Source organism: Macrobrachium nipponense, chromosome 39 (genome assembly GCF_015104395.2).
Source record: "Macrobrachium nipponense isolate FS-2020 chromosome 39, ASM1510439v2, whole genome shotgun sequence".
Lineage (NCBI taxonomy): Eukaryota > Metazoa > Arthropoda > Malacostraca > Decapoda > Palaemonidae > Macrobrachium > Macrobrachium nipponense.
The window spans coordinates 49482889-49500359 of NC_061099.1; the positions used below are offsets into that span (position 1 = coordinate 49482889).

Genomic DNA, 17471 nt, shown 5'->3' on the forward strand with positions numbered 1-17471 from the left:
AGAGGTCCTTTATTCCTGGAACTTCTCAGTTCCAGAGGTCCTTTATTCCTGGAACTTCTCAGTTCCAGAGGTCCTTTATTCCTCACAACGTTGGACTGTGGAACGGAACGGCCTCCCTTCGGTGATGTCAGTGCCATTGGAACTTCAAATGTTCAAGCGAAGATCCAAGGCATTACTACCCTAATTTACATTTTTATCTATTTACCAATTTATAAATTTATTTATTTTATTTATTTATTTCTTTCTTTTTTGATAAGTGGGATCTCTTCTTTCTGTATTAATCTTTACTTCCTCTTACCTCTTCCTAATGAACACCATATTCTTTGGAAGCTTGAATTTCAAGTCAGTGGCTCCCTTGGGCTTGATCCGTGTAAGTAATTTCATCTTCTGAATAATATAGAAATAATAATAATAATAATATTGATTTTTGTTCCTTTTTAGCGGTGCGTCTATCACAGTCCTCCGGTTCGACTTGGTGGTTCTATTTACGGTGTGGGGTTCCGGGTTGCGTTGCATCCTGCCTCCTTAGGAGTCCATCACTTTTCATAATATGAGCGCCGTTTCTAGGAGCACACTCTTCTGCATGAGTCCTGGAGCTACTTCAGCCTCTAGTTTTTCTAGATTCCTTTTCAGGGATCTTGGGATCGTGCCTAATCTTAATGTGATTATGGGTACAATTTCCAGTGGCATATCCCATATTCTTCTTATTTCTGTTTTGAGGTCTTGATACTTATCCATCTTTCCCTTTCTTTCTCTTCAACTTTGGTGTCCCATAGTATTACGACATCAGTGAGTGATACTTTCTTCTTTATCATTATTATTGTTGTTGTTTTTGTTGTTTCTTGAGAAGTCTTTATAATTTTTTTTACCCAGTAACGAAGAAACTAACAAACCAATGTGGAACTTAACGTAGCTAATGAAAAACAGGAGAACCGATAAAGAACAGGTAGCAAAAAATAGCGAAAAGGAATCCCGAATCACAAGCAGACATCTTCAGAGGCGTTTAATGCCAACTTGTGGGCATAAAAGAGCCGGAATAAATCAGCCGGAATGGCCCGGGCCACAAAGGTATTAAACGAGTCCTTCGCGGTAGAGGCCGCGGAACAATACTCGACAAATGAGGCCGAAACACCCCACCACCTCCTCACCCCACACCCCCACCCCACCCCCGTCTCTGGGGCCATGACAGCCGATCACCCGGGGTTTTATTCTCTCGTTAGAGTAAACATTGTTAGACATATGAGACTCCTCTACCCCTATATTGCCCAAACGTGGGTACTCGGTTCGCCTTCTACTTGAATTATGAACGCTTTACGTACGTACGCTTGTTTATATATGGATAGTTGGATGTGTTTATCTTGGGTTCTAATCCTTTCAGATCTGAGAGCTTTTTGGCGGTTGGATTTTATTCATTATCAGGCTTAAAGGGGGCGAAGATATAGTTGCCATTGAACGCCATACTCTCAAAACAATGAGTCGTATAATAGATTATATTGAAGCTTTGGTTGGATAGGAATTTTAAGTTTAAAATCAATTTTACGACACATCCAACTTCCCAACCATAGGAGGATAATTCCATCAGTGTACCTTATGTGGTGCACTGTAGACAATACTTAGGGATCTCTGTAGCAGCCCTCCGGCCCCTATAGCTGCAACCCCTTTCATTCCTTTTACTGTGGTACCTCCGGTCATATTCTCTTTCTTACATCTTACTTTCCACCTTATCCTAACAGTTGTTTCATAGTGCAACTGCGAGGCTTTCCTCTTGTTGAACCTTTCAAACCTGTTACTTTATATTTCCCCTTCAGCGGTGGATGATGTTTAGGCCTTTTGACCTAAATTCTTTATCGCAACTTCCAATTTCTTTCGTAGGGAAGGACCAGATGGTTCCATCTGATGAACGTGACTGTTGTTACTGTCATCCTTATACTTAAACTCGTACATAAACTGCCGAATCAAGGTATGTACCTCCTGGGCGCAAATTCCCAAGAAGTACCATAGTACCAGTGATGCCAACCCCTCTCACCCTACGCCCCCTACAGAAGACGAGAAATTACCCTACATAACTGAAAATTACCCAACATTCTGCGACTATGCTAATAAATAAATCTTTAGATTATGTTTATATGCAATATCATGAATACTTATAAGCATATTGCTCTAAACCTACCCTGTTACAATTACCCTACACTTGAAAGTATTGCCCTGCTGTCTAAGATTTTGTCCAGATTACTCTACGCGTAGGGCAATTACCCTACAGTTGGCAACACTGCCTAGTACCTATTGCACCAGCGGTTTTTTTTTTTTTGGAGGGGGGGGGGGGGGGGGGGGGGGGGGGGGGGGGGGGGGTGGGGGGGCGGGGGCCATGCTCCCAAGGTTAGTTTAGCACAATGATGACCGACTAAAATATCTGGGTGTGGGAAACATAATGAGATTGTTTTCAAGAAGATTCTATGGTTAGTTTTTAAGATATTATGGCATCCCGCTTTTTCCAGGGAAGGTTTCGGTACTCAGTTACAGTTCGGGAATAGGCCTATGCCTGCGGAGCAGAAAATTTTAGCTATTTGAATCACTTCACACAGCCTTACATGAACTGCTTGACGAACTCTTTTCACAGCAACACCCCCTAACCCAATTTTCAGCGCCTCAGTTGCGTGGTCGGTATGGTGTTGGCGTACCACCTCGGTGGCAGCGAGTTCGATTCTCGGGCATTCCATTGAGGGGTCAGAGATGTGTATTTCTGGTGATAGAAGTTCACTCTCTAAGTGGTTCGGAAGTCACGTAAAGCCGTTGGTCCCGTTGCTGAATAACCATTGGTTCCATGCAACGTAAAAACACCATACACCAAACAAACAGAACCCACCCCATTTTCCGGCCGCCCAAACCTCACACACACACACACACACACAAACACACACACTCTGTGTTACTCAACCCGTTTCGCATATCTCTTACGTTTTCTGCATATTAATCATTGTATTTTCTAATACCTCATTTTTATGGAGTTTTCTAGATTTTATTCCTCACTTCACGTCTAATCATACTTTTTCAAAAACCCGTTTTCTCCGTTCTCATTGGATGGGCAGACCTCCTCGGCTCTTCCGTACATTTTCATTATTTATGTATTTATTTTACTGTTATTTACGTCCATCATCCACACTTCACATCCATAAAAAAGAAAGTTGACTTAACAGTCCATTCATACATTCCAAATTCAGCTTCCATGACACTCCCGTCCTCTTCCAAACCATTTACAGAGATTCTTCTAGCTCTCCTGCTTCATGTTCTGCGATACGCCTCTGTTCATTCAATACATTTCCTGCCGCCGCCCCCCCCCCCCCCCCCCCCCCCCCCCCACCCCCCCCCCCCCCCCCCCCCCCCCCCCCCCCCCCCCCCCCCCCCCCCCCCCCCCCCCCCCCCCCCCCCCCCCCCCCCCCCCCCCCCCCCCCCCCCCCCCCCCCCCCCCCCCCCCCCCCCCCCCCCCCCCCCCCCCCCCCCCCACCAAAAAATTAACTTCTATTCTTTCGCTACATACTAACTTCACTTTTCCATCTTCCTAGTTTCCATTTACACTCATAACCTTACTCTTTCAAACGTTCACTTTCAATTTTCTCTTCTTTCCAAAGGCTTTCAGACTGATTGTACCTCATGCGGTGCACTGTAGGTAGGCATTACTTAAGGTCTTTTCAGCGTCCCTTCGGTCCCTAGCTGCAATCCCTTTCATTCCTTTTACTGAACCTCCGTTCATATTTTCTTTCTTCCATCTTACTTCCACCCAAATCTAACAATTGTTTCAACATTATTTTCAGTGATGACTGCCCTCAAAGGTCCTAGCGAATGGCCTTTGGCCTAAACTTTATATTATAATTTATATTACAATATCATCAAGAAAGATTAGTCACAGAGACATTATTCACTCTATTCTTAGACCAATTCTTACTCACAACTAATCACTCTTCCATCAGCATTTTCTGACACGATAACCTTCTGCTCCATACATACTCCTTACACTCCATATTGCTTCTGTAGTAGTGCTATGCAAACAGGATCTTACGTTTATTCTTAAACTTCTCGTGTAACTTTTCTTGATAGATAACAGATCCACACCTGGACTGCTTTCCCATGTCAGTCCTTCTGACATTTTCCACTTTCGTAGACATGTACTCTCCTTTGTAAAGTAAATGGCGTTATTCCTCTATCATTCTTTCAACCACTTCCATTTCCTTTACCTTTATACAGCATGTGAACTTTCTTCTCATCTATACTCCGTTTTTTTTTTCATCTGTCCATCCGCCTGTGGTAGTCGCACATGGTAACACTGCGTCCCGGGCTTTAAATAGTTACGCTGTGTAAGTTTTAGGTAAATAAAAGGATATCTTTGTGTACATTTGCAACTGAATAGTGTTTCAATAATTTCCTGTATGCGAATTACACCGTTAATATTCGAAATAGGATATTATTTAAAGCCCGGGACGCAGTGTTACCATGCGCAAATACCACAGGCGGATGGACAGATGGAAAAAAACATTATAGACGTATCTTGCATGCCTTTGTCAGCCATCAGTCACTCTCCCCAACATCTCTCTTGTCATTGCACGGACTTCTGGTGATGTTAGACGGATAGTGAATTAAAAAAAAAAAAAAAAAAAAAAAAAAGAGGATTGGATTGGTGGCTATGAACTGTGATATTTATGTTTTTATGGTCATAGATTAGTAAAGCACTTGCGTTACCCAATATTCAGTGTAAAGTGAACTCAATTACAAATGCCAAAGGATGTGTATATCCAACTCCATGTAAATAATGTGACAGTTTTTAATTTGGTCAACCTGAAAAATGAATGGAAAGGAGAATAGGACTGCATACAATGTATACATATGCTGACGAGAACACTGAAAAATTGTCGTATATGTTAGTGAAGACTGCTTACAAGCAGTTTATATAGTATATATATATATATATATATATATATATATATATATATATATATATATATATATATATATATACGTATATATATTTTTTTTGGGGGGGAGGGAAGCCTCACTGGCATGGTTGGTATGGTGTTGGCGTCCCAGTTCGGTGGTTGCGGGTTCGATTCTCGGCCATTTCATTGAGGAGTGAGAGATGTGTATTTCTGGTGATAGAAGTTCACTCTCGACGTGGTTCGGAGGTCATGTAAAGCCGTTGGTCCCGCTGCTGAATAACCACTGGTTCCATGCAACGTATAAACACCATACAAGCAAACAAACAATTAAATTTAGTTTTGATAAAGACCAACGTTTGTAAGAATTTGATTACCAGTCTAGACTGTATGAACTTTATCTATTTAATCTAAGAAAACATATATAAACCGTATTAAGTCTAAGGAAGGTAGTTGGTCTAGTCTCAATAGCGAAGGTGTATGCCCACCTGCACGGGCAAAACAAGATTTGATATTGGGGCACCATCCCCTGTCATATAAATGAGGTGAGGTATCTTCCTCCTGTCAAGTGCTCGTGTTTTTCAACTTCTGTATGTTCATATGTACTGTCAGCCTCACGTGTTTAATGTAACTTTCTACTGCTATGTTTCAGTACTCTGGAAGATGTCCTTAATTAAAGGCAAAACCGGTCGGGATTTATACCTTTCGCTTCAATTTTCCTCGTGGTGTATCTGCATTATATATATATATATATATATATATATATATATATATATATATATATATATATATATATAATGTGTGTGTCTGATAATATATATATATATATATATATATATATATATATAATGTGTATATATATTTCTTTTTGATATTTTATATATATATACGTACATGCATACATACATTGTTTTTTTATTTTCATTGTATATATGCTTAATGTATATATTATTATGTTATATATATAATATATATATGATATATATATATATATAATATATATATATATATATAAATATTATAGTAGTTAGTTAGTGACATTACAGTACATGTATGTACATACAAACACATTTATGTACCAGACAGTTGTATTTCTTTATCTCAGAAGTCGGTATCTTTTCGGTGATTGTTAAGTACAGTTCCGTTGCTTCCGCGGCTAAGCGATATTACCTCATTATCTCAGATAAGAAAAAAAAAGAAAAAAAAAACATACCTCATTATCTAAGTACAGATATAACTTGTGGGGGGGGGGGGGGGGGGGGAGAGAGAGAAATGCAGCAGTCATATAAGAATCTCTCTCTGCCCGAATGAGTTCCTTGTTTATATTCATAGCGAATACAGTAATTCCCTCTTCAAAAGGCGGCAGTAAATACTAATGGTACGAAGGCGTCAGAGGGAAGTCCGTCGAGATACTCGGGGCTTTTCATCATCCGGCCCCTTAATTGATGATTAGATTCCCTGGCGTTGCAGGAGCGCGGCGCTACGACCTCCGAGAACACCCAGGCTATCGGCCGGAATATCTTTATGCATTCGCCATTGGAGGCGAGTAGTACGGACGAAGGTTTTCTTCCCGAGCGTTCTGCAGCGGCGATCCGAGAACACCCAGGCTATCGGCCGGAAATATCTTTATGCATTCGCCATTGGAGGCGAGTAGTACGGACGAAGGTTTTCTTCCCGAGCGTCTGCAGCGGCGATCAAAGGAAGCGAGATGGATTGCATTGTTACCAGATCAGCGGGAGGCCTTAATGCGAAAATGAGCCATGAAATAAGCTTCCTCCTCCTCCTCCTCCTCCTCCAAGCACACCCCTCACTATGCTTTTTCGTTTCGTACCATATTTTTTCTTGCATATAATTTGTGCCCTCTTCCTTCTCCTCACCTGCTCTTCCTCCTCTTGTTTTTTTTTTTTTTTTTTTTTTTTTTCCTCGTGTCTTTATCTTGTTTGGGCACAAATCTGAAATCATCTTTGTCATCATTTTTATTAAAGTGCTTTCTCTGGTCCAGTAACTATATGTTTGTGTCCACTGTTTTTTTTTTTTTTTTCGAATTCTCTGATGTAGTTGTCTTCTTTTTCTTCTTTGAATTTATTGACTAAATTATTATGAAAACATCAACACAGAAAAATTCCTGCTCCGAAGTATTTACATGGAAACTTTAACAGGAGATATTAATTAATATTTGCAATTTTTTTAAATGAATTACAAGCCAACTCTTCTTGATTTCAGTTTCCGAAGCTTGTTCAGCGTTGGAATGCGAGCAGCATTGCCTGGTTGGGGCTGGAGGAACGCCCTCTTGCGGGTGTAGGGAAGGCTACGTGCTTGTGAGGGCGACTCGATGCCAACCTACTTGTTCGGTTCGTATGAAGGGAAAAAAATGAAATGAATCTTTACTAATGTAATCTCACGCTTTTGTATTGTGTAAAATGGTAATGATAAAAATCCGTTTGCTCTACAGGTAGGTAACGGCGGTTGTCAGCATCACTGTCACCAAACGACCACTGGGCCAGCTTGCACTTGCCACACCAAGTACCTTCTTGCAGCCGACGGCCAGTCGTGTGTTCGTAAGTATGAGTTCATTACTTACGGTAATTATAATAATAGATGTATTGGTTGCAGGTTACAATAATATAGCATATGAGTTTATGCTATATTACTGTGGACCTGCAACCATCGTCATCATTTCCGACACGGAAAACTGTGCCCAATAGATGTATTAGTAAACGATGGCAGCAAAAGAGAAATTGTCGAAAGTGCGGAAGTTGGTTCCTGTATTTCCGAGAGTAAGAATTTCAAGTAGCTATACACCACTTGAATGTAACAACACAGTTTAGAGATCTCAAAACTAATGTGGAACGTTTCCTTTTCTTTTGGATAAGAAGCCTATACTCTTGTTTTTTTCCATCTGTCCATCCGCCTGTGGTGTTTTCGCATGGTAACACTGCGTCCCGGTCTTTAAATAGTTACGCTATGTGTAAGTTTTAGGTAAATAAAAGGATATCTGGGTACATTTGCAACTGAAAAGTGTTTTAATAATTTACTGTATGTGAATTACACCGTTAATGTTCGAAATAGGATATCATTATTGTTGTTGAATGTAAGTTGAATGTAACTATCTAAAGCCCGGGACGCAGTGTTACCATACGCAAACACCATAGGCGGATGGACAGATGGAAAAAAAACAGAGTATACATATGTAAATGTAATGTTTCTACGTTGCAGGAAATGACTGACCTTAATAAAACTTGAATTATTAACTGCGTGGATATACCTCTACAAAGAATTTGAGATGGAGGGAAACCTAAATATGGCAGTCACATGCTATATTGAGCTTGAATATATCACACATTGCGAGTGCGAAGTTTCAGTTCTGCTCTTGGGTCCTGATCAATCATGGCAAAATCAGGCATCAAAATGCTTGAATCGTCAAGTGACTTTTTAGAAAGTTACCTTTGTATTAAAAAAAAACTGATTTGAAACTGCCTTGTGTCGGGTAAGTTGGTCGAAACTACGTCTTAAGGTGCGTCCACACGGTCGAACAATGTCCGACGGACAAACATTGTTACCGTATCGTAGGCGAAGCAGGATGACGTCATAAGCATTGAAACGATGGAAGTCGATTTGGCAACAAACATTGGTACCAGATGAGGTTGTATACCACTGATTTTACTCCGCTCACAAGGCAAAGACCGGCAGACAATTGTTGATTGGTAACAATGTTTGTCCGTCGGACTTTGTTCGACCGTGTGGACGCTTAAGAGCGAAACCTGCGTAGAGAGAGAGAGAGAGAGAGAATTTATATCTTAATTATGTTCTGTATCTTGTAATTTTGTTTTTTTGTAGCCTCATGTGCCATAAATAACGGCGGGTGTGAAAGGAGGTGCCACAATACTGCCACGGGAGTCAAGTGCTCCTGCCCGCCTGGATTCACCCTCCAGGAGGACCAGCGATCGTGCCTTGGTGAGTTGCAATGAAGTTTGTTAATATCACTGTTATTTGCATATTGAAATACTCTGTAAATGTCTTCATCATTCTGGCGGTCCCTTCTTAAGGCCGGCCACTCACGTCAGATGGGATTTGTCATGCCCGATCGAAATGGGCGGGGCTTAAGCAAGTTTGAATGTGAGTGGGGTGTATTTTAGTCAAGTCAGATCTGATCAAGCCCGGAAGTCAAGCGAGATAGACGATCCTGACTGTTGAGGTTTGAATGAGCAACTCACGGTCCGACAAGACAGTCAAATAGAGTTTTTCAGATTAAGTCGTTCAGAACTGCTAGTTTGACCGTGAGTGGTGTCTTCGGCGAGGCTTGATGAACTAGGAGGTTCATTTACCTAGAAACGGCACAGAAGAGGATATCGTTCAACATGTCAGACTTTCGATAAATAAAAGAGTTCTGGACGGGGTTCTTCGAGATTTGTAAGTCGTAGCAATGTCCGTGGAATATAAAAAGTAAAGAATATTCTGACAATCACAAAAGAAATGCAGCTTATCAATCGATATTTGAGAAACTAAAGAAAAGTGTCATGATGCAGCGAAAGAAATGGTGAACAAGAAGATAAATAATAAATATAAGACCTTCATATCGGAAAGAATTAAGGAAAGTAGAGGCATCTAAAAAATCGGGAAGTGGTGCATAAGATGTTTCGTCCCCTAGACACACACACACACACACACACACACACACACACACACACACACATATATATATATATATATATATATATATATATATATATATATATATATATATATATATATATATATATATCTTTACATAATGAATTTTGTAAAATTTTATATAGTTGCAATTTACCTTACGAGGGTAAACAAAATTAAATTGCATAAAACTTTCATTCACCACTGATGTTGGAGACTGAAGGACGTAGCGTTTCTAGATCCTGGAGTAACGACAAGGTTTCAAAGTACCACATTATTATATATATATATATATATATATATATATATATATATATATATATATATATAGTGTGTGTGTGTGTGTGTGTGTTTAATAGCAATGATATTATACAGTACGTCAAGTAATCTCTTAAAACAAAAACAAAAATTGGTGCCTTACTCAGGACGTTTAATCAGTTATATTCCAAAGTAAAAGAAAAATAAGGGAAATAAACAGGATATTTCTTAACGAATATCGAATATATGCTAAAAAGGCAAAGGCTCATAAATGTTATATGATTTAAAGGAGAACTGGAGACAATGCAATAGTAAAATCATAATGGGAAGTAATGAAACCTGCCTCACATTCTTATAATTTCCTTGTAGGTGCTTGGTGCTGATTGCTAAATAGTGTAGCGTAATGACTGGTTACACAAAGATTTATTACCTTTCCACTTTTATAATTAACTGCACTAACTTTATACACTACAAACTGCCTGGTATATTTGTAGAAGAGTCAATTATTTTTAGTTTCTAAAAACTTCTTTATTTTTTATCAAAGATACAAATATGTTTACATGAGTTTTATTTATCTTTATTATTATGTAGTCTTTGCAGAGTGATGTCCAAATAACTTAGCATGTCTCCAGCATGACTCTTCCAAGAGGTTTGGGCGATATGGCCACACTCAATTTTATATCTTGATAAGAACAGTCAGTCGCTAAGTAGCGTAATGTGGCACTTGGCCTTTCATAGGGCGTTGTGGATTTCAGCATGCATGTATCCTTTTGCACGACCGTTATAATCTTCCTACAAAATTGAATGTTGCCTCGTCCACCCTTACGTTTATCATAGCAATCCCTGGGAGCTACCTGTATTTCCTTTAAAAGCAATAAATATAAGTTTTTCTCTCTTCAACAACCAATCATTGACCAAATATTCCTTTTCGTGGCTTTTTTTTTCTCTGTTCATTGTTATACTGGTTGCTACGGCACAGTCTGAGCATATATGGTTCATTATCAGATATTCCCTCCGCCACGTCCAAACTGTGTGGCTGCCAACGTAAGACTGATTACTTTGTTCAGACCGGCCAGTAACGTGAGTTTGCAGTCATTTTTTTGGAGTCTCCTCCCACTCAGTTCTTATCGTACGACCAGATCGACTGTGAGTGGCCCGCTTAAACAAGATGGCATGTAGATTTTTGGATGCAGAATTGAAGGCAGAGAGGGAGTAATGCATTAATTTAATGTTACGTTTTCATTTAAGACAGTAGGCCTATGGTACTTGTATGAAAACATTACATTACAGTTACGTCTTAACTGATAAACAGCAGTGAGGATTTGATTTTAGTGTGAGTAATGCATCATTTTACTGTAAGGTGTTCCTTTAGTTCAAAATGTGAAGACATTAACACTGAAGTATGTCTCAAAAGATGAGAGCCGTAATGGTGTGATTTTATTAAAGGGAGGAGCTAATATATAGCCAGCTGTTATTGCTTGGGTTCTGATCAGGCGGAATCTCACCCAAGGGAAACTTGATATTTCCGAATGTGATTAATGTTTCCAGAAAAATTCATGAACTTAATTCTTTTTATGAATGAATAAAATCTCTACCCATTTCCAAGCTTCCGTAGGCGGCAGTGTCAAATTGTAAATTAGATTTAACTTCACTAGGATGCTGACGCTCCCAGCTATAGTAGATTCACATCACCCGTGCATCTAATGTCTAGGCCAGTCCCTTACGACGCTCCCTGATTGGCTGTTGATAAGACAATCACAGGGTTGGAAACCCTCAGTCTCTCTCTCGAGAGTTCACATAGGCAGGATGCACTATGTTCCACCTCTCCTGAAAAACGTATTCCTCAGGAAGGGTGGAATGAGAGACTGAGAGTTTTCAGCTCTGTAATTGGCTTATCATCAGCCAATCAGGAGCGTCGTAAGGGACTGGCCCATAGACATCAAATGCACGGTTGATGTGAATATACCATAGGGCCATGTTGAAGCCAAGAGGCTGTTTTACCTGAGCTTGTATCTATTTGGTGAAGGCGGTGTTCTTGTCTTTGTCAATTATTTGTTTCACCTTATTTTTCATTAAAACGTATGCACACTAATAATGAAAAGCATTGCAGTGACGAGAACAATAACGAAAAGAATTATACTGGTGAGAACGGGAAGTCGTCACAAAATGGATAGTTTATCTTATCCTTCAGAGTATCGCAAAGTTGCTGTACTGATCAACCGAATATATTTAATATAAAAATGAATTGTAAGCATTTGAATATAGCCACTAAAGTTCAGTAAAACTTTAAAAAAAAAAAAAAAAATTGCCTTGAATATAACCAGGAAAGTTCTGTAAAAGTTAAAAATCAAAAGAAAACTGTCTTGAATATAACCGGGACAGTTCTGTAAAAGCTTAAATATATGCCTTGAATATAGCCACCAAAGTTCTATGAAAGCTTAAAAAACAAAAGAAGTACATTGAATATAGCCATAAAGTCCTGTAAAAGCTTGAAAAACAAAGAACTATTTTGAATATAGCCACTAAAGTTCTCTGAGAGCTTGAAAAACAAACCTGAAGTCCCATGAAATAAGACATGTGACAAGAAATGTCTTGAAAAAAAAGTATCTACAAGATAATTAGTTTCACATGATAACTGTTTAACATAATTTACGGCCCTAAATATCATGCATCCACCCATCCAATCTATTTATTTTGGAGAGTATTAAAGCAAAAAAACAGATGATCATAAGAAAAACTTACCAATCAAGAAATGTTTAAAGTGAATATACAATGTATATTTTCCAATAAATTGTGTACAGTGACAATCCAAAGAGGTTTGCGGTCAAGGAAACCTCATTTTTCTTATTCTTATTGTTCTTAAAGAACAATAATTCGTGAGGATGAAGGTAAATGCTGTAAGCATCCGTAAAGTAGACGTCCACACGTAAAAAAGGAAGTCTTAGGCCCCGTCCACACGGTCGAGCTTTGGTCGACGAACTTTGTCCGATGTGACGTCAGAAGCGGAGAAACTGCGAGAAAAGTCAGAACTTTGTCGCGGTTTCTCCGCTTCTGACGTCACATCGAACAAAGTTCGTCGAGCAAAGCTCGGCCGTGTGGACGGGGCCTTAAGATACAACTCAAACAAGTAAAACATGTGTCGAAGTTTCTTCGGCACAATCGAGTTTTCTCTACAGTGTATAATGGTGTATAATACCATTAACCATCCCGGGCAGCTCACCAGATGCGGAAAGCGCTGCCAGATGCACTGAGGCTAGAGGGTTGCAATTTGTATGTTTGGAGGGATGATCATAATGCCAATTTGTTGCCCTCTAGCCACAGTAGTTTTTTAGACCTGAGGGTGGAAGGACTGACTTTCAGAGCCGCCACTTTGGTTTTCTTTTACAGAAAACTAAAAATGAAAGGGAATTCTACTTCATCAAGGATTAAAACAAAACTGCATTAATTTCGAAGACCAGCAATGAACTGCGTGACCTGCATAAATATGTTGTTTTGGAGTTACAGAGGTAGTTGTTTAAACCAACAAATGGTGGAACTTCATTTTTCGGATGCGAGTGGTTAGTAGCATCTTTTGATGAATTGTTGAAGGTTCCAAACTACTAGACAGAGAAAACACTGAATTCCGATGTCTTAATTGGGCAGAGAAAAGTAAAATAAAACTCGTGTATTTGTGGAAGGAATGATTGCAGCTTTCGATTGAAAAGAAATGAAAAGGAGAGATGTTCCATTCTGCTCATCAGTAGAATAATATATATTAGATTTGAGTAAAAAGAAATAGAAAGCTTGTGTTGGGCTACTTACGAAAATTTGCTAAAAGGTTTATTCGTCTTATCAACGATAGAATTCTTTCCAAAGTCTAGAAAGTCGTAATCAAATGAAAAGGGGAAAATAATTTTCAACATTTTTTATTAGTATTTATAAAAAGTACCGTTGAAAAAACTTGTACAAGAGACCACAAGCTTTATTGGACTTGAAAGGAAACAAACTCGTTTTTACAAACGAGACGCCTGAATGGGTATTCATAAGTAATACTGTTGAGCTGCAAAAATGAAAGATAAACTTTGTGTTTTCTCGAACATGTTCGTTATTACGACGTGGTTCGGAAGTCACATAAAGCCGTTGGTCCCGTTGCTGAATAACCACTGGTTCCATGCAGCGTCAAAACTCCATACAAACAAACAAACAAAAACAATGTTCGTAATTACAATTTTGTTTCAATCAAAGGATAAACCGTGTCAAGTTACCTTAAGGAAATTATTGATCTACTGTGACTCCCTGAAAGATTAATTATTAAACCGTAAGGGCCCGTCGACGAACTCTGTTCGATGTGACGTCAGAAGCGGTTAAATAGCGGATAAGTATCTGACTTTCCCCGCTTCTGGCATCACATCGAATAAAGTTCGTTGGGCAAAGCTCCACCGAGTGGACAGGGCTTAATACACAAGTGCCCTGTGACGGATATTACCCGCGGAAGACAGCAAAATATCAGTCTCAAAAGAGAGAACATCTGTCAGAATGAGGATCGAGAGCTTTGCTGAACACGACGAAGGAAGAAAGGAAAAGATTTAGCAATGCTCATCCCACCCCCCATAAAAGGATACAATCAGTGCGTGAGGATTTGTATGAAACTATGAAAACCTTAACAAATTTATAGCAGGATACCAAAATGAACCTGAAAAGGATGGATTACTTTTGTTTTCATAGAAAAAATATTTGCAAGCACATGAAAACTCAGTAGTTGCTATATGAGAGAGCCAAAAATGCTCATGAAGTACAACACTGAATTGGACTGTGAAGGAAAATTTTTTATATCTTATGTATAAAGTTGACGGTCGGACGATGTATATATGGGTGTATGTTCGCAATAGACAGTGAAACTACTAGCCCTAATTGAACCAAAGTCCGACCATACGTATATGTAAATTTTATGAGGGATGATTTAATTGGGCAGCGTTTTGATCCTAGTATCCAGCCATGCCAACTTCTTTATTATTATATTCGTAGAGAATATAATAATGATATGTTTCTTCTCCGATGAAAAATAACGATGATATTAGTGGATGTTTTTTAACTGGGCACCGCTTTGAACCAAATATCAGGCCATGACACTTCTTTAATATTAGCTGCAGAGAAAAAAAAAGAAAACATTATTCCGATTGGACTTTTCACGATGATTCCAAATATGTTCTTACCTTTCTTTTACGATAAAAAAAATAATGATATTACGGTTCAACAATGCTGTCGTACGGTTGCCAGGCGCTGGCTAGTATATATATTACGTGAGATATATATATGTTAATTATATTATAGATTATATATATATATATATTATGATATATATATATATATGATATATATATATAGATATAGATATTATATTTATTATATTATACATATATTATATATATAATATTTATAATATTTATATCATATATATATATTAGATATATATATATCTATATATATATTATATATATGAATAATATATATATAGATTATATATACATAGTAGAAAGATAGATATATAGTCACCTCTCAATTAACGCGAGGGTTACGTTCCTGGAGAGCTCGCTTTATTTAAACATTTTTTCCCATAAGAAATAACAGTAATAAGGCGGGTTACGTTCCTGGACTTCGGGAACTCCGTACGTTTTTGCTAAGTACAACCGAGTTGGATTACTGCAACATCCATTTGTTTGTTTTTCAACCATCGTACGATAGTAAAAAATTACCGTAGTTACATTATAAACGACGCTATGTAGAATAGGACTGATTTATTTCTATGTAAACTTGTATTGCGATGAAAGCAAGTGAAAAAGGCGAACGTAATCACGTCTATTATTTTTACGCAATAATCATGCTCCCAACGCAATCTGTTAACGAAAAAATTATTTAGTTCACAACGAGACTTGTTCGAGTCATATTTCGACTCAAAACTCGTCGTATAATGAAAAATGACCTTGTCTCATATAAGTAAAATATCTAGATATTCGTTTATGCTAACTAGAAGCAAGAAAATTCGCACATAATTGAGGTAAATACGGCGAAATAACTCGTATTCGCCATCACCTGATTTCCAAGCCAAAACATTGACGGCTATGTTATTATTTTATAAATATGTACAATAATATGAGAATACATACGATATCATTGGATACAGTGAAGTAATGTATAACTTTTTAAACGTTTCGTGGAGAAGATGCATATTCGTTACATTTGTAATTATACGTAGCACTCAGCAGCCAGACATCTCAGCATGTTGTATAGAGTATACTGTATGTCTATGCTAGGCTAGGAGGATACCTACCTGTGCTTATGTAGTGGGTCAACGAAAAAGAAAAACAGAGCAAAATCTTTCTCATTATTAATAAATAAAGTGTTTCGCTTTATTAATAAATACAATACACAAAGCCTTTCACTTTATTAATAAATAAATAAATACATGCAGTGAACTATGCTATGTCTGTTTATGTCGACGGCCGTCGTCTGCAGACAGATGTGCGGGTGATTTGAAAACGCTTCGGCGCCAATCTGCGTGAAACATTTTTTAATATTCTCTGGCTCCCATTAAATCAAATACGCGTTAATTGAGAGTTGACTGTATATGTGGAAATAATATTATATATATATATACTATATATATATATATATATATATATATATATATATATATATATATATATATTATACACATATACATAATGCCCTTTTTGCACCTTCTTGAATAGTTTGTAAATCTGCTTGAAAATTTAATGGTATACCAGAGAATCCCTTCAGATTTGTAGGATGTTAGATTTTAGGTAACCATTTACCCTTCATTATTGTTAGATCTGTTAGCAATCAAAGGGAGTAGCACTATAGTCTTTACTAATATTATGTTAATTGTGATCTTTTTTGCATAAAAGAAAGAGTTCAGTTTTTATTGTGAATTTTTTGGAGGAATTTTAGCCTTTTATATGTATTTATATTCAAATATTATGTTTAATCACGATTTGTCACAAAGCAGATTTAAGATTAAAATGTCACTGATCTGCAAACACTTCATACTAAGACATGTAACTTTAGATGTAAAGGAAAGAGGACCTTAACTCATAGTATTATTTGGTACTTTCTCAAGGTCTTATTATGCCTTTTTAATTTTTGAGGATTGGCCTCCAAGTGTTTCATAATTTCTTTATGGTGGACTACGATCCTAACTGTTGCTGTTCTTATAAGACCAGCATTAAGGGCAAAGGGATAATGATATGCACTGTCGTTCAACCACTCTAGTCTGTTATGCTTTGATTTGTTTTATATAGATTATTATTGGCATTATGCCAAGCACTGGGGCAACTAAGGCCATTCAGCGCTGAAACGGAAATTGACAATAAACGTTTTGAAAGGTGTTACAGAAGGAAAACCTCGCAGTTGCTCTATGAAACAATTGTTAGGAGAGGGTGGACAGTAAGATGGAAGAAAGAGAATATGAACGGAGGTACAGTAAAAATAATTAAAGTAGTTGCAGCTAGGGGCCAAAGGGACACTGCAAAGAACCTTAAGTAATTCCTACATTGCACCGGGGGTAGTCTGTTATGAAACGAAAGACAGTTGGTGATTGACTTTATTACCAGTAATATAACCATAGATAGTCTTCTTAATCTT

The 17471-nt window shown here is 38.0% G+C and overlaps 1 protein-coding gene across 1 annotated transcript in view; it reads left to right on the forward strand.

Moving 5' to 3' along the window:
* LOC135210331 (signal peptide, CUB and EGF-like domain-containing protein 1) overlaps nucleotides 1-17471 on the forward strand; it is a 222195-nt gene that overhangs the window by 130079 nt on the left and 74645 nt on the right. Inside the window, exons 9-11 of the mRNA XM_064243219.1 lie at nucleotides 7146-7273; nucleotides 7375-7480; nucleotides 8760-8876. Coding sequence (XP_064099289.1) covers nucleotides 7146-7273; nucleotides 7375-7480; nucleotides 8760-8876 — 351 coding nt within the window. The remainder of the gene's footprint in view (nucleotides 1-7145; nucleotides 7274-7374; nucleotides 7481-8759; nucleotides 8877-17471) is intronic.